This window comes from Mustela nigripes, chromosome 7 (genome assembly GCF_022355385.1).
Source record: "Mustela nigripes isolate SB6536 chromosome 7, MUSNIG.SB6536, whole genome shotgun sequence".
Classification (NCBI taxonomy): Eukaryota; Metazoa; Chordata; class Mammalia; order Carnivora; family Mustelidae; genus Mustela; species Mustela nigripes.
In genome coordinates, this window is record NC_081563.1 from 132,131,579 (window position 1) to 132,158,470 (window position 26,892).

Below are 26,892 nucleotides of genomic sequence, written 5' to 3' on the forward strand. Positions count from 1 at the left end.
GCCTTGCTGTACATGCTGTGCTCTTTGATTCCATGACGTAATAGCCATGAAGGGGATGCCCACGCTTTGCTTTCTGATTCTCTTTTAATAGCACTGAACCTTCTCCTCCAGGCAGCCCCTTGCTTCATTGACTACTAGACACAGGATGAGTTATCCCCTTTCCTCATCGCTAATTCTCAAAGATGCAGATGCCTTTAACTTTGCAGCAATTTTTAACTATTGACATTTGGGGCTAAGTACTTCTTTGCTCTAGGGGACTGTCGTGTGCCTGATAGGTTGTTTAACACCATCCCCTGCCCTCTCTATTCCCTAGCTGACAGAAGAACCTCTTCTCCAGTTGTAACAATCAAAAATGTCTCCAGACATTGCCAAATGTCCCTTTGGGGGTAAACTTGCTCCAGGTTGAGGACCCCTGGGTTAGAGTCGGACGATGAACCAGTTGGCTCTTGGGGCTTCATGTTCTTCTACAAAAACCAGCTCCCAGGAAATGATCTGATAAACTCATTCACCCTGAAGTGCCAAGATGAGATAAGATTCTTTACATTTTCACAGTGGTGAGTTCTCCCGTGTGCCTCCTGCCAAACAAATCAAGACTCTAATTGTAGGGCTTGAGGCAAGAAATGGGGTGTGAAAGTTTTCCGAGTTGAGGAGGAAAGGGTCTTTTCAGTGGCCCTGAATCCACACCCCCATCTGTCCCTGACCTCTTCTGCCTCCCAGGAGGACCAGCCCACCCTGTGTTGAACCTCAATCACCCAAAGGGATACTCTGTTAGAAAGTCTTATAGCTTGAACGTGGGTTGGAACCAATGAGTAAAATCTGAGGTTGTCAGCCAGAGAACACTGTCCTTTCCTGATGCAGTCACTCCCTCATTTATTTATCAATCCAGCCATTCATTCATTTTTTTCTATAGTCAACAAATTTTTGAACAAGTTGGGCCCTGTATAGCCATGGAAAACAGTGGTGAACAAGATAGACTCCACCTGCCCTTGGGGGACTTAAAGTCCCATTGGGAAGCCAAACAACCAAGTGAATAGGAGAATAAAAGAGTTGCAAGTTGAGATCAAAACTGTACAAGAAGAAGCGGGAGGCTGAGATAGAAAATAACTTCAGCATTTGGGGACTTGGGAGGAGTCGGTGGTGGTTACAGTAATCAGGGATGTCCCTTCTGAAGACAGGCCTTGTCCTGACACTAAAAGACTGAGAAAGAATTAGAATTAAGAAAAGGGGAAGACTTTCCATGTACAAGAAGCAGAATTTCCAAGATCTTAGAAGGGTAAAGAATTCGGTGAGTTCAGGAACAGGTAGGAGAAATTTGGACTTAGATGTCAACAAGGGGACACTGAGGGGAGGGGGTGTGAAATGGAAAGAGGCAAGGTCAGAGCCTACAAGCTGCATGAGGAAGTGTGAACCCGGGGGCTGAGAGGGGTTATGCTGAGGAAGCCGGGGCTCCAGTGAACAGGTCCCCGTGACTGCCACGCAGGTTGAAGGACTGTAGGAGAGCAAGCCTGGCCACCAATTGAGGAGGTCGCCACATCTACCTGAGAAGAACTAACAGCAGCCTGAACCAAGGCAGCAGTGTCGAGGTGGATGACATTGTGCAGAGTTTAGATTTATTTTGGAAATAGCATTGACATGTCTGGCTGACAAATTAGATACAGGGAGTGAAGGGAGAAAGAAGAGTCCAGCATAGACTGTAAAGCTCAGCAGATCCAAATTCAAGTCCCAATTCAGCTCCATGCCTCTGGAGATGTAATTAACATTCTCGGCAATGCAATGCCTTCATCTGTTACCACGGATTTGGAAAGACATATAGTGTTGTGGGGATCGAATAATGTAACACATATAAAAAATTAGCCCAGTGGCTCTTACTTGAACATTTGCTCTCAATAGATGTTAGCTATTAGTATTTCTCTTTTAATAGAGAATAAGCTTCCTCGAACCTGGGAGTTCTCCATTACTGAAGCCGTCCAATGTATGTTGAGTGCTTCCTTGACTAACGTGTGAATAAAATGGTGAAAGCACATCACGAAAGCTTGAGCTAAAAGCTTTCCCCAAACCTTAGATTAGATCCAATTGTATCATGGTGGAGACTGGGCTCAACTCCTGGTGGGAAGGATGGCAAGGAATGGTGATGCCCATAGCCAGACTGGTCATAACAATCATCTTGGTGGGGAATCCAATGCAAATAAGAGAGGGACGATCCAATGTTTAAGCCATTAATTGTAGAACTGATGAACACCAGGACAAGGAAATCCTCCCCAAGCTAGAGCCGAACTCGCCATAAGGTCTTTCCACCTCAGATTCTAGGGACAGCAAAGACTCTTCACCAGGAAAGCAAAGACCAGATTATTGTCAGTGCCAATTCAGCTTCTCTGAGGGAAGTGTGAGCTTTTCTCTCTCTCTCTCTCTCTTTCTTTATCCCTCTCTCTCTTTCTTAATGGGAAGTGGTCACAGCCATGAACTTAGCAAAAGAAACAAGTTAAAATTTCTCCGGTTCTGGCTAATGCAGTTAGACATCTTCGAGAAAAGACAAAGAGAGGTGGTCATTATCCATTATCTGCATGAAATATTTCAGAGAAAGAAACAGCATTTACCAGAAAGAAAGAAAGAAAGAAAAGGAAAAGGAAAAGAAAGGAAAGGGATGAAAAGAAGAAAAGATAAAGAAAGAGAAATAAAGAAAACAAAAGAAAAGACATTTGACTTCAGGCCAGGCAAGCAGGGAACAAAATCACCTTCTTACTCCGTGGGTTGTATGCGCCGATGTTATTTGAAGTAAAATGGGAATATATTGTCTGAAAAAATACAGATGCTACCTCAGCTTCATATACTTTCTGAAGGTCGTTCTGGACAATGATTCATGTCCCTTTTCTTGGGGACAAAAAAAAACCCATCCAAACTTTCCAGTCTGGAAAGAACTACAAATGTCAGTGTGTTTCTATCTCCCTGGGTGAGGAAGATGTATAGAAAATCAGGGTGTCCATTTTGCTGAAAACGGTTGCTCCCGCTTGAAAAGTCAAAGCCTAAAAAAGCTTAATTTCCTAGGAAAGCCTCAGTCCTATTGTGTCGTTTCTTTGTCCTGATTTCGTTTCATTTCGTTTTATCCCCTGCTTCTGATTTATGGCCCTCTTGGCGTGAAGATAATATAAGGATAATGACTTGTAAACGGGAACCACCAGAAAGCTGATGAACTAGCCCCCTTCTAACCCTCCTCCATGAATATTTTCTCCTTTTGCTTTTTAAAATTGTCACCAGGACATTTCACGGTAAGACTATACACTGGATGGATATTGTAGGTAGCTAAATGCAGAGCGTTTTTCTAGACCTTCTGATTTGAGCATTAGTCATTTCTCTCAGTGCAAAGCCCAAGGCCTCCAACATAGACCTTTCCCCTTGGATGGTTCATTGCTTTACTTCTGGAGGCATGCAGATACGATCACTATGGGTAATGACGTAACAACTTGCTATTCGATGTTTGCACACTGCTGTGTGGAAGTTCCCAGCACACATACCACTGGCTTCTTGGAAGAATGATTTCATGTTAAGTAATCCCAAACTGAAGGAAGCTCCTTTCTTAGGCATGACACATACAAAGCTGGTTCACATCTAATGCAAATATCACCCAAAAGCTGTTGGCTTGGAATAGGATTTAGGGATAAAAAGATGCCAAAGTCAACTGATGTCAGCTGTCTGTGGGTTCAGGTGGGAGGTCAGGATATGCCGTGTTTATAAAAAGCCTCGGACAGGCCCGGGAGGTTGGGAGGTTGTCCTACAGCCTTGGTGGTTTGCATACGTCATCGTATTTGATCCTTCTCTCTTTCCTATGAAGTAGACACTGTAATCATTCCCATTTCTGTAGACAAGGAAGCGAAGCCTCCGGCAGGTTTAGCAACTTTCCCATGAAGGAGTAAGTGGCAGATCTGAAGGGAGACCTGCCTGATGCCACGGCCCAGGGGCCATCCTAGTTCTTCATTAACGGGTCAGTCCTTGAATCAGTAACTTTTGTTTTCCTTCTGCTCCATGCTTCCCAGTGTAAACTGGGAGCAGTGGTCAAGGCCCCAGGCATTTCATCTTTTGGCTCTTGGAGAGGACGGGGGCTGGCCCTCTCAAAGATGCCTTGTCTTCTCCCAAAGCTGGTACCCCACACACACACATAAGAGCACAGGGAGAGAGAGAAGCAGATTGCTAAATATTGTGGCACTAATTAACAGTTTTGCAGTTCACGGTGGGGCTTCTCAAACTTGTCTGTGTGGAGGAATTCCCTGGGGAGCTTGTGAAATGCCTCCTGCTCTGTAGGCCTGGGTTGGGGGGAGAGTCTGCATTTCTAACACACTCTCAGGTGATGCTGCTGCCGCTCTAAGGACCAAGCTTTGTGCAGTGAGGGCTTACCATCCACTTTCTGTGTCCCGACAGAGCCCCATGAGCTGGGCAGGCTTGGGACTATCACCCTTATTCCACGTGGTAAGGAATCAAGGTCAAAGATCTGGTCTACAGAAGGACCAGCAGAGCGCACCCAATCTTCACACTCTTTGCCTGCCCTGGATGCCTGGGTTCCGAGGGTGCAGTCGGGTGGGTCCCGGACATACTTGGTTTCATCGGCAAGGTGTAGCCACACAATTCTGGCAGCCCTTAGACCACCCCACCCCATGGCTAGTCCCACACCCTTTCGCTCTGATGGAAATTTCCCATGGCCCGCAGCTCCCCTGCATCTATCTAAATGAGTGCCAACGACATTCACCTTTGCAGCTGAGAATTCTTTTTCTTCCGTCTGGCCTACTTGGCCCACTTCGGTTACCTGGCCACCTCCACCTCCCCTTCCGTGACTTTGTTCTATCCCAGCCTCGCAGCGTCCGGCTTCTCTCCACAACTCATCCCTCTACTGTCCTCGGCCTTTGGAGACCCGGTGACGGGCGCTCCGGTGGAACTTGACTAAAAAGTGTCTCGCATGTGGTAGCTGCAAAGTAAATATTTCTTGATTAAATTAATAAACAGACAAACCACAAGGTGATGACAGAGGATCCCCTTCCCCTCATGTAAACTCGCGTTGTCCTTTGCTCGCTGATGACCAAGACGCAGAGCAAGATACAGAGCGAGATGAGAAAATAGCTTCATGGTGCAAAATGATTGGAAAAGGGCTCAGAAAAGTGCCCACAAGAAGAGACGTTAACTAAATGGATGTGTTTTTTGCTTCACTCAGACCCCACCTGCTATGCACCTCAGCATACAAGTAAAATGTTTCCATTAACCAAATGGTCTATAGGAAATAATAAAAGAGATGCGTCGTTCTCAGTGACCTTCAGAAAGCTCTGGGTCCGTCTCTAGAGAGCACTTACCGTCTCGGGAGAAGCCCCCACCCCACCCCCCACCCCTCACCGCTGCACCCAGCCCCTCCCCCCCCACCATTCAATAAGGATCTCGCTTTGTTCAGTTCCGACCTTCCGCCGCAGGGAACAAGCCCTTCTCTCTGGACCCGTGTGTACACGTCACCCTTACATGAATGAGTTGTGTGTAGTGGGACAGGGATTGAAAAACCACATACTGTGAACGGTCCTTTCCCTGTTGAAAATGGTCCTGTTTAGAAAGGTACGTGAGCTTCGACGATCTCCCCAGTCTACAGGGAGATGGAGCCTGGGCTGGGGGGTAGCTAGAGTCTCAGAATGTGATATCTGTGCTCCTGCAGCATGTCGGGGACCCCCCTCTTGGCCCTCTAGCCCGGCACGTGCTGAAGCACAGAGCTTCGGCTCCCGCAAGCCCGGCTCCACAGGGCCCTCCCTCGGGCCCGGCCACCACGGGAAGTACCTCCACCTCCTTGAACAAAATCTTATCTCTTTACTCAGCCTGCCAACCAGAGTGCCAATGAGTGCCAATAATAATGTACATATTCACGGGTTTCTAGACCACAGTCACCAAAACACTAGAGTCTTGTGACGGGGAGGCCTTCCTCCGTGTCACCATGTGGCATACCTACGGGGCCCACGGCGAGAAGTCTTCGCGAACCCTTCCTCGACATCGACGGCTGCTCTACGCACTGTGGAACTTTAGTGTGATTTTAAACTGTCATTTAGTGGGCTACATTGGTGAAAATGATCCTGTCACCACTGGATATGTTTTCAAATGAGGTCTTGGTTGAGTTCTGGTTTAGTTTTTTGAAAATCGACCTTCTTGAATTTGATTTTATTCCTGTCCCCACCTCTCCTGCCCCTTTAAAAACTGTCAGTCAGTGTTTGGGACGCCTGGGTGGCTCAGTGGGTTAAGCCTCTGCCTTCAGCTCAGGTCATGATCTCAGGGTCCTGTGATCGAGCCCCACATCAGGCTCTCTGCTCAGCGGGGATCCTGCTTCCTCTCCCCTTCTCTGCCTGCCTCTCTGCCTATTTGTGATCTCTGTCTGTCAAATAAATAAATAAAATCTTAAAAAATAAAAAAGTAAAAACTGTCAGTGTTTATGCAGCAAACACTTCATGGTGGCTTTTCAAGACAACGACAAAAATGTATGCCTCGCAAAAAAAAAAAGAAAAAAAAATCTGTTATCTACCACCATGCCACCCAGGAATTATTTTGCACAATTTCATTTAATTCATTCTGAAGAGACAGACATTCTTGGAACAATTGAAATCATAATTTTAAAAAAATTGTTTCTCTTTTGTTTGTTTTTTTAACCTTTGATAGAAGAGAAAATTTCTAAATTTAGGGATTTATTTCTGAATTTTAACCATATACTAATAGGGTAAAAAATTCACAGCATGCAAAATATATTTCTCAGGTGACTTTTTTTTGTAAAATCAAGAATTCAGGAGAAGACCAGCTTAATATTTGCAGGATCTATATCGTGGAGCAGCTAGTGTACTTTATTCGTGACAAAGCTCATCCATACTTTGAAAGTTCCCACATGTGAGTCTTTTTTTTTTTTTTAAGATTCAATTTATTTCTTTGACATAGAGAGAGAGACCACAAGTAGGCAGAGCAGCACAGAGAGAGCGAGGGGGAAGCAGGCTCCCTGCTGAGCAGAGAGCCCAATGCAGGACTCGATCCCAGGACCCTGGGATCATGACCTGAGCTGAAGGCAGAGGCTTAACCCACTGAGCCACCCAGGTGACCCCATGTGAGTCTTTTTTGACTCAAAGTCTGCTCACGTTAAGAGCACATTTTCTGATGCTTTGCAGTCTTGATGCTTCTTTTCAGTCTTGCTACTTAAAAGTTTAAATTCACAGCTCAGGGCTTTCTAGCAACAAGAACGTTGGTGGCTATGTTGGTCTGAAAAGATGATTTATGGGATTATGGGATTGTTCTGGTTTTATTGTTGAGAGGAGCTGGTCGGGGATGGTTGTAATTTTCACCTGATCTATATTGAAGGGGAGGGAGGCAGCATTGCCTGTAACAGGTAACAGTTGCACATGGGGGTGGAGTTTGCAACTGGAATAATCCTTTTGCTTTTGCATGATCTATTCATTCATTCGCTCAGATAATTTGTGGACACCGATCTGCGCCAATGTGCAGTCTGAGTGCTGGGAGAAGCAAGGTCTCTGTCTTCCCGGGAGACAAATATTTCCCCTTCGCATTTAGTGGGAGGAAAGAATCAAGCCGTGGGGAAACCAGAGGATTTCAGAGTCGGGTGGGTGCCACCGGATCTCAGTAAGCAGGGAGATGTGATCTGGAGTTATGCAGAGAAGGGGAGACTGGTCAGGACAGGCTTCTCCAGAAGAGACCCTGTAAGCACAACCTGAAGAATGAAAAGGAATCACAGCGTGAAGGTCCAAAGAACTTTCCAGGCAGAGAGGTCTGCAGCTGCAGAGAACCACATCAGGGAAGGGATTGGCAGGTTCAGGAAGGAGCGAGTACAATGTCACCCCTCGGGCGTGGAAAGCAGAATGAGGGTATGGAAAAATCAAGCAGGGAGGTCGAGGCCAAGTCCTACAAGCTCTGCAGACCATGCAAAGGGTTTGGATTTCATTTTAATGCAGCACAAAAACAATGCAGGGGTTAAAACAGAACAATATCACCACCCAATAGCTTATTCTTTGGAGAAAGAATATTCTAGCTGTTCTCTGAAAAACAATCTGGAGGAAACAGAAGCAGGAAGGCCACTTCCTCACCCTAGGGAAGAATAATGGCGGCACAGTCGGCGCGGTGGTCATGTACAAGGGAAACCATCCGTGGAGTCAATCACTTAGAGCACTGAGAGGGTTTGCTTAGGAATTCGCCATCCTGGGGATGGGCAAGCATCATGTGGCCAGGATCCGGCAGCAGCAAGGGATGAGATTCGAAATTTAGGTTGGAAAGGGAGATGTTTGCCACCACAAAGTTTGATCTTGAACCTGAGATCCACAAGGAGGTTCTCCAGAGAACAGTTCTTTTCATTGTGCCTTCGCATAATTGTGATCATCTTCTTTTGTTGAATAAGTATTCATAAGAATAAACTTGCCACTCATCCACTTTACCAAGATTTACACACGATGCAATCGTATTAAACAAATCATCGATAGTGAGAGAGAGACAGATACTCATTACGTACCCAGATCACCATGTTCTGGCTGTCTTTCCCCTCGCGTCAGCCGCCGGTGGCACACGAAAACACTTAAGTCAAGCGAACGGCTTTAAATGTATAATATTAAAATGTGTTTTTAAAAACTCCTTGGAACCCTCAGCCATCGTTAAAATACACTAGCTTTGACGGATGCTTTGGCACTTTCTTATGAAGCTTTTCAATGCGTTACCTTATCGGGTGCATGAGATTTAGTCTGTTCTGCAGAAGAAAACAGACAAAAAGGGTCTCTCAGCACGAGTTACTCTTCTGTAAAGGTTATAGTAAACATGTCAATGCCTAATTAAGCAGAAAATTTTATCTGTATTGTGGGGGAGGCGTTTGCTGTCTCTGACTTTTCTTCTGGGGAATCCATTTAGAAGGACAAAGTAGATTGGAGAGCTGAGCTGGTCCGGAAAGCTCAGCTTCCAAATGTCAGCCAGGGGGGAAAAAAAAAAAAAAAAGCAAAAAAACCCACCTCTTTTCTCCTTGTGTGAAAATGACTATATTGGGTGGGCAGATTGGGGTGGGAGGAGTGTGCGTGCACACATACACTCGTGTACATACACTCATGCACGTCTCCTTTATACACACACACACACACACGCACGCACACGCACAATAACATGACTTGCTTCCCACCAAATGTCAGGCCCTGTGCTAGGCACCAGAAATACTGAGATGCGTAAAACCCAACCGTGCTCTTAACCCATTGCAGTGATGGAAAGTCCTCTTTTCCCCTAATAGATTCCCCTCCCCCACTGGCTCTGTGTGTGTAGGAGTGTATGTGTGTGCTGGCTCTGCGTGTGTAGGGGTGTATGTGTGTGCGTGCGCACATGCACGCATGTGTTGCTGTGATGCTATGATCATACTACTCAGGGATGTGGTAACTGTATGTCTCGGTTGGCCTGGAACAGCCTTGGCTAATGAGTGTTGTCCCAGTTTTTGAGCAATAAAGCTCTTCGAATTCTCAAAAGTGACCCTGTTTGATTGATAAAATTTGCCTGACTCTGGAGTATTTTGCTTGGCTGTGTAACAACTCATTTATTAATTTTATAATAGGCATCCTCCTTGAACTTAATGATATGACTAACATACCAAATACTCATTTACAAACATACAAATAGGTCCTGGAAAAATCAAATGCAGTGAGGATGGGGGGGTCTAACGTAGACATCCAGCTGTTTGAAGCGGAGTTTTTCTTGCAAGCAGTGACCACTGATGAATGGTTGCCCAACTAGATTGAGTAGCTTTTGTTTTTTCAAGTCAATGTATGGAACTGGAGACCAGCAACACCAGTTTAACGAAAAACTTGACAGCTTGCTAGGAAAGCAGTAACACAACACCAGTAACAATACAATAATTAGCAAAACCACCAACCTAGTGGCTAAACTGTTTTTTCATTTCCTCTTTTTTTATGGTATCATGCTTTTTCAAAAAAAAATTATTTATTTGAGAGAGAGACAGTGCACATGGGGTGGGGAGGGGCTGAGGGAGACGGAGAGAGAGAACCTTAGCAGTCTCCCCACTGAGCATGGAGCCTGACACAGGGCTCGGTCTCACCACCCTGAGAGCATGACCTGAACTGAAATCAAGGGTCGGATGCTTAACCAACTGAGCCACCCGGGCACCCTATATCAAATGCCTTTGAAATCATGGGCTCTTATCTCCAGCATTCCCATAGTTCTCCTCTCCGAAGTGATTGTCAATCTAGTGACATTTCAATGAACCTTTAACTTTAGGGTCTCCACGAAGTTTTGTTATTGGTGAGGCTGGTCATAGAGAGTGGGCTGGTGTGGTTAGGACCATGGATTCTCTCATCAAACAGACCAGAGAAATGTCATTACTCTGAGATGCTAGTTCTGTGGCATTGGGTAAACTTCTTAACCTCAGAGCCTCAATTTTGTCATAGTTCCCACTTCACGTGGATAATCACACAAAATGAAAGAAGGCATTTGCGGTGGTCAGCAAAGTTCCTAGGAGATAGTAGTTCATCAATAAATGGTCATCTTCAGCAGCCACAGCAGGAACCTTTGGAGTGTCTGGCTGGAGCCAACTTATTTCTCTCTCCCCCCACCAAAAAAAATCACTTGTCTTTTAAATCCCTCTGCCCGCCTCCCAGGACAGACCTCCACACCTGATCTCCCTTTTTCAAGCTTTCTCGCTGGTGAACAGAAATGCGCCCCCACCCTAGGGTTTCTCCCAAGGACCCACCTGCACTAAGAGGGGAGAGAGAGGCTAACAGGGGGAGAAAACATTGCACTGAGATCATGCAAGCCTTGCAAATCTAAGACTGAGTCTCCTTTGCTTTTGTGCTTCTTTAGTTACATTTTATCCACGGGGCTCTGAAAAGGCCAGGTGAAGGAAATGAACACATGGGCATAAATAGTCACTTTCCCCATATCTGTTGATGGATATTTGCCCATTAATTCCCTTTGCACCCGCTCTCTCATGCCTTCATTTTCCCTATGCAATTACTGGCCCTAAATCCTCTCAGAGAAGGGAAGGCATGCATCTCCAATAGCATTTTGCATCTACAAATCAAACGTATAATTGGCATCTCATGACGGGTACCCACAAATCACAAAGCATTTGAAATTACAGGCACAAGATCGAGAGGGCATTTTCAGCCTTGTATGAAAAGGTCTTCATAAACCTGTTTGAGAATAATAGGATATTCCCCAAATCTCCCATTCCGACATCATTTGCTATTATTTTAAAATCATTATGTTTGCTGAGCTTACATAATTTTTCAGCTATCAATGGAAGATTTCCTTCAATACTCCATAATCTCTCTTTCTGCTGTGTGACTCTCTACAAATAAAAATGTTATAACAAAAAGAGACTGGCTATCAAAAATATAATGGCCATGCATCTAAATTACCTGTGAGCACTCAACAATGATTTATTAAGAAATTGTATGCCAGTATATCCCAGTGTCTTGAGGAACCCTACCACAGAGATGCTAAGAGTCAAGTCTTAGTTTTCTTATGAGCCAACATCCTTCTCTAGAGAGATCTGTCTTTGTAGGGTTGGAGTTTCCACCCAGCTTTCTTGAAAGTCCTACCTATGGACTTAGAGACTGTCCCACTGTTGGAGCATTGGAGTGATACCCCTTAAGTATGAAAATTATTAACTTGGGACCCTGGGCATTTAAAAGATGCATGACTCCTCTATCAATTAAAAACAAAGACATGAGATAGCACAAAAGATATCATTTGGCTTTTTCCCGTGTCCGTGGCTTGCAGTTCACAAAAACGTAAATTCCGCGGCTATCCCGTCCGTTTCGGAAGCGCTGAGTCTCAATGGGGAGCTTGGGTCGGCAGAGGTCACTTGTCATCTTACCACATCTCTTCTTCTTCTCCTTCGCAGGCTATGCCCAGGAGGAACAGCTGAAGGAAGAGGAGGAAATAAAAGAAGAGGAGGAGGAAGAGGAGGACAGCCGTTCAGTAGCTCAGTTTCAGGGCAGCAATGACCCGGGGACAGACGAGGAGCTAGAAACGGGCCCAGAGCAGAAGGGCTGCTTCAGCTACCAGAACTCTCCCGGGAGCCACTTGTCCAACCAGGATGCGGAGAACGAGTCTCTGCTGAGCGATGCCAGCGATCCGGTGTCGGACGCCAAGAGCGTCTGCGGTCAGGATGCCTCGGACCAGAAAGCCGGCGTGCACCCCAAGCTGCCCAACGAAAGCCACAACTGCATGGATAAAATGACCGCCGTCTATGCCAACATCCTGTCGGATTCCTACTGGTCGGGCCTGGGCCTCGGCTTCAAGCTGTCCAGCGGCGAGCGGCGCAGTTGCGACACCCGCAATGGCAGCAGCAAGACGGATTTCGACTGGCACCAGGACGCGCTGTCCAAGAGCCTCCAGCAGAACTTGCCGTCCCGGTCGGTGGGGAAGCCCAGCCTGTTCAGCTCGGTGCAGCTGTACCGCCAGAGCAGCAAGATGTGCGGGACGGTGTTCACCGGGGCCAGCCGGTTCCGCTGCCGACAGTGCAGCGCGGCCTACGACACCCTGGTCGAGCTCACCGTGCACATGAACGAGACGGGCCACTACCAGGATGACAACCGCAAGAAGGACAAGCTGCGCCCCGCCAGCTACTCGAAGCCCCGGAAGCGGGCTTTCCAGGATATGGACAAGGAGGACGCTCAGAAGGTTCTCAAGTGCATGTTTTGCGGCGACTCGTTCGATTCCCTCCAAGACCTGAGCGTCCACATGATAAAAACAAAACATTACCAAAAAGTGCCTTTGAAGGAGCCAGTCCCAACCATTTCCTCGAAAATGGTCACTCCGGCCAAGAAGCGCGTCTTCGACGTCAACCGGCCGTGTTCCCCCGATTCGACCACGGGCTCGCTGGCGGACCCGTTCTCCTCCCAGAAGCCCACCGGCCTGCAGCTCTCCTCCAACAACCGCTATGGCTACCAGAACGGCGCCAGCTACACGTGGCAGTTCGAAGCCTGCAAGTCCCAGATCCTCAAGTGCATGGAGTGCGGGAGCTCGCACGACACCCTACAGCAGCTCACCACCCACATGATGGTCACCGGCCACTTCCTCAAGGTCACCAGCTCGGCCTCCAAGAAGGGCAAGCAGCTGGTGTTGGACCCCCTGGCCGTGGAGAAGATGCAGTCGCTGTCTGACGCCCCGAGCAGTGACTCGCTTGCTCCCAAGCCTTCGGGTAACTCCGCTTCCGAGGGGGCAGCCCCAACCCCTGAGCTGAAGAAAGAGGGCAAGAAGGAGAAACCGGAGGAGAGCAATAAGGGTGAGAAGGGCATGAAACGGGAGGAGTACGACGATCCCCTGCAAAAGCCGTTAGACCCCACGGTGAAATATCAGTACCTAAGGGAGGAGGACCTGGAGGACGGCTCCAAGGGCGGAGGGGACATTCTGAAGTCACTGGAAAATACCGTCACCACAGCCATCAACAAGGCCCAGAACGGGGCTCCCAGCTGGAGCGCGTACCCCAGCATCCACGCAGCCTACCAGCTGTCCGAGGGCGCCAAGCCTGCTCTGCCCCTGGGATCCCAGGTCCTGCAGATCCGGCCTAACCTCCCCAACAAGCTGAGGCCCATTGCCCCCAAGTGGAAAGTGATGCCGCTGGTCTCCGTGCCCACCAACCTGGCCCCATACACCCAAGTGAAGAAGGAGCCGGACGACAAAGAGGAAGCCGCCAAGGAGGGCGGGAAAGAGAGCCCCCAGGAGGAGGCGTCGCCTTTCAGCCACAGCGATGGGGACGCTTTCGCCAAAAGCGAAACCCCGTCGGAATCCAAGAAGGCCGAGCCTTGCCTGCTGAAGGAGGAGGCCAGGCTGGGGGAGGAGGGCGGCGAGCCGGAGAAACGGCCGACCCTGGAGCCCACGCCCTCTCTCAGCAACGGGTGCACGCTCCCCCCGCGGGCGCCGGCCCTGCCGTGCATCAACCCGCTCAGCGCCCTGCAGTCCGTCCTCAACAACCACCTGGGCAAGGCCACGGAACCCCTGCGCTCCCCTTCCTGCTCCAGCCCAAGCTCAAGCACAATTTCGATGTTCCACAAGTCGGCTCTCAGCGTCATGGACAAGCAGGGCCTGAGTCCCGCCCCCACGCGGCCGGCCAGCGTGTCCAGGCGCTACCTGTTCGAGAGCAACGATCAGCCCATCGACCTGACCAAGTCCAAGAGCAAGAAAGCCGAGTCCTCGCAAGCACAATCCTGCACGTCCCCCCCTCAGAAGCACGCTCTGTCTGACATCGCCGACATGGTCAAGGTCCTCCCCAAGGCCACCACGCCCAAGCCCGCCGCTTCTTCACGCGGGCCCCCCGTGAAGCTGGAAATGGATGTCCGGCGCTTCGAGGACGTCTCCAGCGAGGTGTCGACGTTGCATAAGAGGAAAGGCCGGCAGTCCAACTGGAACCCTCAGCATCTCCTGATTCTGCAGGCGCAGTTCGCCTCCAGCCTCTTCCAGACGTCGGAGGGCAAGTACCTGCTCTCCGACCTGGGCCCTCAGGAGCGCATGCAGATCTCCAAGTTCACGGGGCTCTCCATGACCACCATCAGCCACTGGCTGGCCAACGTCAAGTACCAGCTGAGGAAAACGGGCGGGACGAAGTTTCTGAAAAACATGGACAAGGGACACCCTATCTTTTATTGCAGTGACTGTGCCTCCCAGTTCAGAACGCCTTCTACCTACATCAGTCACTTAGAGTCGCACCTGGGTTTCCAAATGAAGGACATGACCCGCGTGGCCGTGGAGCAGCAAAGCAAGGCGGAACCAGAGATCTCCCGCGTGTCGTCGGCTCAGAGGTCTCCGGAAACCATAGCTGGCGAAGAGGATACAGACTCTAAATTCAAGTGTAAGTTGTGCTGTCGGACATTTGTGAGCAAACACGCGGTAAAACTCCACCTAAGCAAAACGCACAGCAAGTCACCCGAGCACCATTCACAGTTTGTAACGGACGTGGATGAAGAGTAGCTCTGCAGGTACGGGTTTGCTCCCAGGTGATGGCCCAGTAGCCTTGTGAGGAACGTCCTGATGGGAGATGGGTCCGTGTAGAGGCAGCTCATGTGTCTCGGTACCAAGAGGACAGTAGCCTGCTGGAATAGGACTTATTGGTATGAGAGACTAGAACATAAGTCCTAAGCGTCTCACTGTCCCCGGGTTAGGGTCGGTGATGAGTAGCAGGAAATGGGTTCAGAGACCTGGAGTTCACAGAGCCCCGCTGCGTGGGACGTGACCTCCTTCCTGACCCAGGGCCCAGCTCTGAAGGTCCAGCCAAGGCTACACCTCGTTTTAGTTAATACGTGCGGACTCCGTCGCTGTCCCGTTTCACCCCCTCGCCTTCCCATAGCGATGCTAATGACTTAGACTGGAGCGAAGGGTGAGCCGCAGGACGAACCCTGTAGAGTTCCTGGGGGCAGCTGCTATGCAGAGATCGCTCCAGCAGCTCGTGAACTTGATGATTATTATTACTTGTAATTCATGCTTTTGCAGCTTCCTTTCGGGCCGGTTGCTCCCTTCTCTCCCATCCCTCTGTTTCTTGCCTCCGTTAGGTTTGTTGGGAAAAAGCTTCTGCCTGTGTAGTCAGTCAGACGGCAGGAAAATATGCTCTACAGAACACGGAGGTCAGAGAGAGGAAGCGTGTTTTCTTCTCTCGTCCTCTGGTTTGCTTTAAGATAGACTATTCTCAGCGTCCACGTTTAACCAAGGTAGCTGAACTGCACACCCTTGAGTTTCCTTTACCTAAAGAAACGGATGACTTTCTGAACACCCATTGCTGATGCGCATGGGGTCGGTCCCACAGCTTCAAGTTCATCTGTGTCATGTATCATAGAAGTTCTGTGCCTTGTATAGTCACCAGTGCCCAGACTCTCTATGTCACCTCCAGGAAAGAGGACAGAAGCCAAGGTCAAATACGTTGGCAGACTTGGCCCCACCGGCCGCTTTCAGATGTTTTCCAGGCTGGGTCCTTCACATACTCCTTTCATCGCCTTCTTTTTTTCTTTTTTTTTTTTTCTTTTTCTTTTTTCTTCTTTTTTTTTTTTTTTTTTTGTATTTTGTCCACTTCCTTCTCTCAGCATGATACCCCCTAGGGGCCCCCACACGCACTCAGGTTGTCCTCCCCCTCGGGCCCCACGGACAGGGACCTGACTTGACTTAAAGCTTCCGCACGTTCGAGTCCAGTTTCCATCACGCGAGGTGACCGATTTGTTCTTTGGGTCACTTCACAGTAAGAGTATCAGCAGTCAGTGTAACATATAAGCCCTCACTAGCCCCTAGTGTCAGAGCTTTTGTTTCTAAATAGGAGATTTTTGGATCAAGCCACAAAAGTGTGAGCCGTAGCCGAGTTCCAGGCAGAGGAGAGGTACTTCCGTGGTGTGGCTTTGGGTTCACCTCGCGGCCAGGTGGGGGGGGGGTGCCAAGTTTGAGGATGGTCAAGAGGAAATAAAGGGTGAAAATCTGGGACTGTCCCCTCACTGAGAAGATCTAACAGCTTCTGATAAAAGGGGACCCCATCCTATAACTAACGGCTCCTTGGGTCCAAATGAAGACTGTTGTTTTGTTTGCATGTTTTTATCATGATAATTAAAATGTGTTACTAGCAGATTCATCTCTTGCTTTCCAAGCATGATCTGTTCAGCTCACACCATTGAAAGAAAAGCCAAAATTCATCTATTAAATTCTATAAGTGAGCTTGGGGCTTGGCAACATTCTATTTATTTGCTATATAACATTTTATATCGTATGTAACTTGCTATTATACTTTTCTGGTGAAAAAAAAAAAAAGGGTGGATATATACAGAATACCCAGCGAGAAGAGATGTTTCCAATCCCATAGTGGTAGGTCCAAACCATGGTGAAGAGGACAAATAGGGAATGTTTATTTGTGCTACAATAAAGACCAATTTTCCACCTGTTAGGTCTGTAATCATTCTTTGAAAAAAATTAATATCACTGCCAAAACACTGAGATACGTAAATAGAAAGATGGGAGAGAAAGAAAGCCTTAGTCAAAATATGAAACATGTATGTCTGTTCAGGAAGCAAAGGTAAACTGGTCATTTGGAAAAACCTACATAAAAGGCACTTAACAAATCTGTTAAACACATGGCTAAGGTTTTCTCATCCCTCTGCATGTGTACAAAATAAATATTTCTGATTTGGACCTCCGAGGCCCCACGTTAGAGAGCTACCATTATATGAAACCAAAGCTCCGTTCTTAGATAAACACCGTGACGCTGTGCTCGTGAAATAGGACTGAGTTTGAGTATTTAAGGAAAAAGAAAGTTTGAGTATTTAAGACTCATTCAGAACTATAGGTGTATACGTGTGTTATGTGTACACAAAAAATGGTGTGTGTGCATGGTGTGTTTGTGTTAATACTAAAGACATTACAGTCTGCCTGACTAGCTCCCACATTTGCACGGAGGGGGACTTTTTCTATTCCTCTGGCCACACAGGAAGAATTCCTTCACCCTTGAGGTCCTCCCTTAGGACAGCATCCACACAGTACCTTGTCCACTGCTTAGAATTAACCGGATAGGTTTTTAAATGATCACAAAATGAGATCACTGTTATCCAGAACTCTAATTTTCGTTGGTATGCATGATAGCGCAAATTGTACAAAATGACATGATGTTTTAGAAAGCATGGTCAAGATGTTATGGAAAATTTGGGAGCTTTGCCCTATCTCTGTTCTCTGTGGGACGCAAATTTTGGCCTGAATTTCCTTTCCTTTCTTAGATAGGTCATAAATCCTGCTAAAGGCTCTGCCAAATATTAAAGGCAACTTTTCATTAAAAATTAATTAGATGATGTTAAATGCGCATCCCTATTTTAGGACAGAAGTAATCTAAAACGATTTCAGTAAGTATCTGCATATACCTTTAAAAACCACACGCTCTCGAATAATAGGAATTAAACAAAGAGCAAATCAATGAGTCTAAAATGCACAAGGACTTGAAATTATAGTCATTATCGTGTAATACAGTATACAAGTTTAAAGCACACCTAGCCTTGAAATTCGGGGCAAAAATGAATTCTAGTCCAATAACTGCCACCTTTGTTTTGGGTGACTTGACATTCAGGGTGAACAGCATTTAAACTTACCAAATACAATACAGGGTACGCAGTTAAATCTGAATTTCAGATACACAGCAAGTAAGTTTTTAGAAGAAGCCGTCCCAAGCGTCGCAGGGGCCATATTTGTATTGAAAAAGGTGCTCATTGTTTATCTGAGATTCAGATTTTCCTGGGCATTCGGTATTTTTACTCGCTCAGTCTGGCAACCCTAACAATATGGATTCTATGGCATTCTGGAGAAAGCAAAGGGCTGGATTAATTAATGTCTATAAGATACATCACCCTTTCATTCATCCATTAAATAAATATTTCTCCTTCCCTCCCTGCCTCCCTGCGTTTCTTTCATCTTACAACAGACATAGGTTTGCTTTGACTACGCACCAGCTTCTGCTCCGCAATGGCTGTGTAATGGTGAACTAGCAGACATGCTGATTATGATAGCCAAATGTGCCAGCCCTGCGGCAAGTGCTTTACAAACATTATTCCACTTGATTCTCACAAAACGGCCCTATAAGGTAGGGGTGGATTCAACCGTGTGACGGGAGAAAAAGGAGGCAGAGAGATTCTGCCTGAATTCCTACAGTCGCATAACCTCGCTCATGCGTTATCACCGATCCAGAAGGCCATCTCTCCAGGCCCCACACCGCGCTGATCCCGGGGAATAAACCGGTGACCAGAATAAGAATCTGCCTTTGAGGCTCGTGGTAGACACGCAGACGGGTGGCCCCGGGGTAAACGCTGAATGGAGGAAGGGGGGGTGGGCATCTGCCCGATCCCCGAGGGAATGATGGTTTCGGGGGCTTGTGATGTTAATGCTTCCTCTGGCTGCCGAGGCTCTCGGGCTTGGGTGCAAATCCTAACTCATCCTCCCTCCCTAAGCCATGGCCCAGTTCTCTGTCTGTAAAATGGGGACATGGTGCTCCCCTCTTAGAAAATTTGTGAAAATTAAATAAGCCTGTGTAACTCTTTTCCAAGAAGCCTGGCAACTAGTAGGTTCATGGGAAAAGTTAGTCCTCCACAATGCCCGCGGGTTTCTGCCGTGTTCTTCAGGCTCACTTGAAGTGTGTAGAAGCTGTGGGCTCTCTCCAGATGCCCCCGCGGAACCCTCAGCTTGCAGTTTGATCATAATGATAGCAAATGACAGCAAAACTCCCACTTACGGGCGTCTTCCACAGGCCAGGCATGGTGATTCATGCCACTCTGATTTTGCAAGGAGCTCTGAGGGCTTTGTGATTTGTCCCTGAGTGTGCAGTCAGGACACAGAGGGACTCCAGCTTAGGACTGTTCCGCACTCATCACCTTTTTCTGCCTCTTGGCTTCTCTGCCACCTTGCTTGATGGCTTCTAGATGCTCCCATGGCCACATGGAAAACAGGGCTATAATCCTGACACATGAGCTAGAGATAGGCAAGAGCTCCCCTGAGCTTCTCAGAGGCTCCAGTGGCAAACTGAATATGGAAACTCAGGGGCTTGGTCTGGCCCACAGCCTAGAGCACAGCATCCTCAATATCCTGACTGTGATGTCCTTGGCCAGTCAGCCAATTAGACATTTACCATATAGCATCCAACCAAGGAATGACCCGAATTCCAGTGAAAATATACACTTACCGGATTTTTTCTTTCTTTTTTTTTTTTTTTTTTTTGATCCTCATCCTGACTCTCAACTCTCATTTAGGGGAAACAAAATGAAAATTCAGAAACAGGGTCAGCTATAAGACTCATGTATTTCCTACACAGCAAGAAACAAATGTGTCATCTGTTTTAATGTTTCCATTTTATGCAAGCGATCTGGCTTCCGTCCCTCGCGAATCGCCGGTCCCCTTCTCTGTTGCTCTGTCCCCCTCATTGGGAACCTTCGAAATCTCAATCCTGACGTGTATAATTTGGTGCTTTAATATAGAGTAACATTATTTTTCATTTACTCCAATCTGCCATCAGTATCATCTTTTCATTTAACCAGATGCAATTCTTTTTTCTTTCGCTAAATTGAAAATCCATGAGCGACAGGGAGTGCAATGTTTTAATTAGCTCATATTTTTTATATGGATTTATGTCTTTAAAATACATTTGTGTAATTCTTCAGCTAAATTAAAAACGTCTTTCCGCGAAAGTGAGGAGGGGAAAATAAAGAGCTGAATTGTGTCATTAGCTTAGGTAGATACAGATGGAGAGCAGGACCTCACGAGGGTGGGGCGGGGGGTGGGGGGGACACACGGCAGTTCCTGGAGCATCTGCCCAGCGGATTCTGAACTCGCCCCTTCATTTAAAGAAGTCTTTCTCTATAGAGATTTCACAGCAATGGCTTGAGGAGGGATGGTTTTTTTTGGAAGGCCCCTAGGAAGTAAACAAGCAGCTACCTTCAACGAACTAATTTGAAACCGAACCAGCCGCCAAACAAAACAGGCAGAAAAGAAGAAGAAGAAGGAGGAGGAGAAGTCATAATGATAAACAGTTTCCCCTGCATTTCTCTCTTTGTCTTTTTTTTTAACTATCAAGTTTAAAGCTTTCCACGGTGTTTTTTTTTTTTTTTTTTTTTTTTTTTTTTTTTTTTTACTTTATAGGAGACAAGTGACATTCTGTGGTAAATGGGAGGCAAAGCCATGCAGAACTGAAATCTCTCTAATGCACTGACACTAACTTGCCCTCTATTGTTGGAACCGAGCAGGCTCTCATGATTGTTCATCAAACGGCTCCTAATGCAGTTAAAGCATTCAGCTATAATTTCTCCTTGCATTTATAATTACTGTCATAGACTGCACACCTCGGTGAGCAGATTAAAGCTATAAACTATTTAGCCACGGCTCTAAGACGAGGAACTTGATTTGTCTGGCAGGAATTATTTGTTAGAGAGCTTGACACATCACATAAAAATGACTCAACTTGATGAAGAACAATGCATTTTAGCAATGCGGGGATTTTAAATCACTTCTGATGCCACGCCCTGCAGGAACCGCAGGGCGGTGTGTTCCATGATATGTGGGCCACGGAGATCCCGTTAGGGGTACCAGAACAGAAGAGGCTGTGATGTGCCGCTGCTGGCTTTCCGGACGCTTCCCCTGAAAAAACAGGAGTTGGTTGGAAATCAGTGCATGTCATGTCCTCCCATTAAATCCAGTGTAAATGTTACAGGAGGCTCACCAGGCAGGGAAAAGGGGGCTGCCGGGAGCCGAAGGCGCAGTCACCTTTGGGGGCCTTTAGAGAACTTTGTGCTGCTGTCGAGAACACAAGCCCCCAGAGCCCAGGAAGCCGGGACTCCGTGGAGAGTGCTGGTGGTAGTTTTTCCTGGAATGGTCTTTATTTCTTTGGTCTTTTTATTTGTTTTTGTTTGTTTGTTTGTTTTGGTTAGGTTTGGTGTGGTTTTTCTTACTTGCTGGAGGTATAGCATATATTTAGGCATGGAGGGTATTTCTTTGGGGTCATCTTTTAGCGATGCTGTGAAAACTTGAAAAAAAAAATCCATGTCCAGGTTGAGGAGCAAGACTGGCAGAGACCAGGGAGAGGTAAATGCAGGCCCTTTCTTCCTCTTCCTGCCTGTGTTGCAGACTAGCTGAAATCCTGTAGGGACAGAGCTCCGCCCCGGGTCCGGCCCACCAAGCCGGCGCTCGATGCACCTCACCTCTTGATCACCTGCCTCAAAACAATCCCCTTGTGTTTGCTGAAGGCTTAGATCAAGATGTGGGATGGATTGTGCCATTTTATTTGAGGAAATCGGGAGAGACTATGAGGACAGACTTAATTAAATCAGCTCTGGATGGTTGGAGGGTGGCAGGAGGCATGGAAGTATGGGGGGTGGTTTGGGGTGCCCGAGAAAAGGTGGATATAGCATTAACCTGCATTTCTTTCCCTCTTGGTTCTGCTTTTTTTCTCTCTGCCACCAGCTACCTTGAAAAATCCCACTTGTACCGTCCAAACTCGCCAGTGGCTATGCCCTGCTTAGGAAGGTCTACACTGGAGTCCCAGGGCAGATAGTGGCAGTGATGATGTTGATTAGATGTGGTAAGAAAACAGTGCTTGGCAGCGTCTGCTACCGCCACTGTTCTCGCCATGATCGATCCTGACAGAGAATTGACATTTACTGTGCATTTATGATATCCCGGCTCTTGTACTCTGGTGGTCTATGTGTGTACTACCTCAATCAGTCTTACCCTAAAACTCGGCAAAGAAAGAAAGATAATGCCATTCAGCTTACGGATGAGGAAACCGGTCCTCAGACAGGTGAGGTGCTCCCCGGGCTCACAGAGCTAGCACGCGGTAGACCTGAGATCAGGGCTGGGCAAAGAAATGATTGACCTCAAGCCAGAGTTTTGGCTGAAACTTCTCCTAGCGTCTTTCTGGTATCTCTGGGGTTAAATTCTATGGGGCGCTGCACCAGACTGTGAGGTGGGAACGTGTCCCCAAGTTACTGGCAGGGGAGAGAAGTGGAGGGGGGCAAAAAAAAAAAAAAAAAAGTTTCAGTATCCCGAAAGGCCAGATCTTTGACATGGACAACTTTCTCCCTCCCGGGCCCTCCAGCAAATTGGCACTTTCACTGTGCCTGGTTTTATCTGGTATTTTGTTCATCTATGGAGAAAAAAAAGATGTTTCAGGTGATGTTATTTTCAATGCTACATTACTTGATTTCACAGTCAAATAATTCTATTTTTGTTCACCAGAGGATTTTGTCATGTTTAATTGTTTATGACTCCCTGCTCCACCATATTTGCCATAGCCTCCACTTCTCCCCATGCCGCCTTCCCGTGGATTCTCTGGTGGGTGGTAACCATGGAGATGGGTCCCTATTGGGTAGCATTGGCTCTGGCTGAGAAGTCGGGGGACCAATCAGGACTTTGTCACCCCAGAAATGTAAGAACGGGAAGTGAGAGGATGCTGAGTGGAGGGAAGGCCTGTCACAAAGTCTCAGGAGGCGGGACTTCCTGATGCCCAGAAATCCCACGAGGGACGCATCACGCAGCTAAACTCAGGGGGAGGTTCGTGGGCTCTGGAGCCACTGAGGCCTCGGCCCTGGGGCCACATCTCCACCTCCTAGCTGAGAGACCAAGGGCAGGTCACGTCACCTCTCTGACCCTCAGCTCCTCTTCTGTCAAGTGGCCGCATGAAGGCTGGCTTCACGTAGTGTTATAAGGATAAAATGGAAGAAAACCTACCAAGGGTCTTCCTGGTACAATATCAGGCACACACAAATGGCCCATTAAAGAGAGCTGCTCTTATCATTGTTAACATACAACAGCCCTAGAATGCAGGGCGGGTTAATGTGTCCGAAGACTTTAATTCTAATAGCAACCGCCACAGTCATAATGTGCTATGACCAAGTCAGATTTTGTGTCTCAGGAACGTCCATTGGGGAAAGACAAATGTGAAAACATGCATCACACAGTAGACATTACATGTCGGGACAGTGGCCCATGCGAGGACCACAGTGGTGCACGACACAGAAATGGGCTCTGCCCTCAGACCACAGACAGTCCATCATGGAAGAAGGACATGACACCACCAAGGCTTGCACTGAGCTCAGTGTCATCACAGGGAGAGTACTGAGTGAGCGGGAGCGGGAGGGTTCGAGGGTGTCTGATCCGATCAGCAGAGATCGAGGCTGCGTGGGAATGAGAAAAGGCACTAGCAGGTGGCAAAGGGGGTGGGCACCAGGACGAAAGGAATGGCAAGAGGAAAGCCTCATAAGTGAGGTTGAGCAGGGGGTTCATTCCAGAAAATGGCTGTTGTTCGGTGTGACCAGAGTGTGTTTCAGAGAGAAGATGGCGTAGAGGAGACACTGGTCAGGCAGAGAAGTCGGGGGATACACATATGATGGCTCCTCTCCAGCCTATAAACTTATCTTTTGAGCCTCACCGAGACAGATGTTCAATACAGGTTTGCTTTATTGAAAGAGTCAAACATCATTTCCACAAAGTTGACTGTGGGGCTTGGAAGCGGTGGGGCACCAGCCTCTTCCCTGAAGGTGAACGTGGCATCCACCTCTAAGGTCCAGGAGGCCAGGGGCTACATCTGATTCGCTCCCCATGTACAGACTATAAATTTTGGAAGGAAGGGAGGAGGGAAGGACAGTGTCTAGGAGGTGATCATAACTTCCTGGGACATCCCCCATTTCATCCCCCATGAAATAACGGTAACGCCCATGTCACTCGTCAGTCCGGCGGACGGAATAGGTGAAGCAGGTGAGAGCCTTAGCACAGAGCACAGTGCATAATAGAAGCCCCAAAGGAAGGAAATTTCAGACTCTGTGAAGCCCAGCAAAGTACAAGAAATTGAGAAGCATTTCCAGCTCATGGTCCAATGATTTGCCCAGAGGACTAACATTGCCATGAGACCTAAGAAATGCCTTTTTTTGAGGTATGCTCGCCCACGGGAGCAGAGTCAACAGATGCCTTCAGGGGAATGAGTCGAGCCTCCTGCACCAGGAGGAGCAGAGGCCTTCATTCAGTCCTCTAATTCACGCTCTTGGAGAAGCGGCCGTGAGCTGGGCTCTGTCGTGAGTGTTGGGCTACACCCCCAGAAGAGAGGAAACCAGATCTTACATTCTAATCGGAGGACACATGTTGATAATAATACGGACAGCTCACATTTGGGAACACAAATAAAAGTAACAATTTCCGAGAAAGTGGGGCTGCCAAGGGATGCAGTGTGATGCTCGGGGTGATGGCGGCCACCTGCTTTATACAGCGGGGGGAAGAGGGGCAGGGAAGGGAACTAAGGAGGGAGAAGGAGTGGTCACGTGACAAATTGAGGGCAGAACATTCCAGGTGGGAAAACAGAAGGGTTGGGACATCTGATTCAGGGAAAGGCCGTGTCGAGGGCTGGGATTGGAGGCATAGGGGCGTGGTTGGGGTGTGGTGGGGACATGAGGCAAGTCAGCGCTTTGTGGAACATCCTGATCACTTTAGGCTTTTTCATTCCAAGCCCAATGAGAAGCCATTGAAGGGGTTTAGGAGGACAAGGCCATGACCTACGTTGCCCTTTAGAAGACAACTGTGGTTACAGAGTGTAGAATGGATGAGAGCAGTCAAGGGCAAACGTGAACCCGTGAGGAGGTGATGAGAAGGACAGGGAGGCAGTGAAGGCAGGGGGCATGCAGAGGAGCGAGTGGCCTTGGGGGGTTCCAGGCTACTTGGGCCATGTGTGCCTACAAAAGAGAAGGAATATCAAACAGAGAAATCATGGGGAGGCATTAGGACAAATTCACCTTCATACTGTGGGGCCTGCCCGGGGTGGGCTTCTAAGTACAACCTCTCTTCCCAAATTTCCCCTGGATGACCCCCAACTCCTAAGTGAGACATTACTGCCTATTTCCTAAGGACAATCCATTTCTTGATAAAAGTAAGCCATAGTCTGTATACTTCTCCAGAAATTATGAAGTACAAACCAAGAGGTCCCTGCTGTGCTTGCCTTCCTATTTTTCAATCCTAATTTAATTCCTCCCTCCATTCTGTAATTCAGCCCCCTTCTCCCCACAGCATCCACCCTAGGTGGTCCTGACTCCAACGGAAGATTTACTGGCAAGACGAAATGGAGGAACACGTTGTTTTTTCAAGATGATTTAATGACCTTTTTGGCATCCCCATGACTGCTGAAATCTTCTGTAATTATTCAGCTTGGCGGCAGAGACTTCTGTTGATCAGAGGAAGGCTGATGTGGATGTCAAATGTCAATAAATTTGCAATCCATAATTGCGATCACTGGATGTTGGAGCAGGCTGGGACATGGCTTGGTCACAAGGCCATGAGTGGTTGAGCCAAAACGAGCATGAAAGGATCTTGGGCGTTAGGTATGCAAAAATCACTATGCTATCTTCTGCTCTTACACCAGTTCGCTTTCTCTGTCCCTGCCTTGTTTTCTGCCTGTGTCTGTCAATGTCAACAACCCCTGCTCTGGAGATGGGCGTGCTGCCTATCAGACACTTCGGAGTCCTCTGGGTCTGTCTCCACTCGGAGCCAGTGATGCTGTAAACACAGCAACGGGTTCTTCCAGAGAATCTCCATCAGCTTTTTTTTTTTTTTTTTTTTTTTGGTCACATTGTTCAGGTCTGTTTGGCCCTTGCTGGAGGTTAAGCATTGATTTTTTTTTTTTCTTTTTCTGCTTTGCTTGTCCTCTGACAGCATGGTTTATGTCGGAAAGGTCTACGTCAGGAATTAGAGAGTGTTCGTAACGATGGGGGATAATACCCTAATATAAATATACCATTTGTGGGCTTGCACTTTGACAAGAGCGAGTGAACTGGAAGATGCTAGAAAAGCTCTGAAGTCATGGAAACATGGGGCAGAGGCATTTGCTTTAATGACTCATCTAATTCCTCGAGCTCACCTTATCAAGTTGTAACCTCTGAATCTCTAAGTTCCTAGTTCAAAAATGCAGAGTCTCCTCTGTCCTCGTGTTAATTTTTAAATTATATATCATTGTAGAGAGGCCCTTTGTGGTGAATATGATGAGCCATTTTCACATCTGAAATGGGGAATTATAACTGAACATTAGCGATTGCTTATAAATCACTGTGAGCAAAGTGGCATCTGTGACCACGAGGTTCTAGCTGGGGAGAAATGCAGTGCAAGAGAAAAGGGGACCCAGAAAGGGGAAGGTGATTTTCAAGAGAGGCGGTTACAAGCTGATGATCATTCCTCGGGCGCACTGGGCAATCCCCGGGCCCCCAAGCGACCTGAGGTGTGTTTTATTCTGAAGCTGGGATTCTGTTCTATGGCTGCCTTTTCTTTTTCTTGGAGCTTTTTTTTTCCTTTTTTTTTTAAGTTTCTTGGAGGTTGAGAAGAGGTCCTAAGGCTCCCTAGGAATCAGCAAAAAGGCAGTAGGATGTGTGATTCTAAGGTGGC

The 26,892-nt window shown here is 47.5% G+C and overlaps 1 protein-coding gene across 3 annotated transcripts in view; it reads left to right on the forward strand.

The window, feature by feature from the left end:
* Positions 1 to 26,892, forward strand: part of TSHZ2 (teashirt zinc finger homeobox 2) — a 431,469-nt gene that overhangs the window by 242,440 nt on the left and 162,137 nt on the right. Inside the window, exon 2 of one of the 3 annotated variants that reach the window (XM_059407254.1) lies at positions 11,888 to 14,963. In XM_059407254.1, coding sequence (XP_059263237.1) covers positions 11,888 to 14,955 — 3,068 coding nt within the window. In that variant the 3' untranslated portion in view covers positions 14,956 to 14,963. Of the gene's footprint in view, positions 1 to 11,887; positions 16,901 to 26,892 lie in introns of those variants that run through there. The other 2 variants (XM_059407255.1, XM_059407253.1) reach the window with 2 other exon arrangements.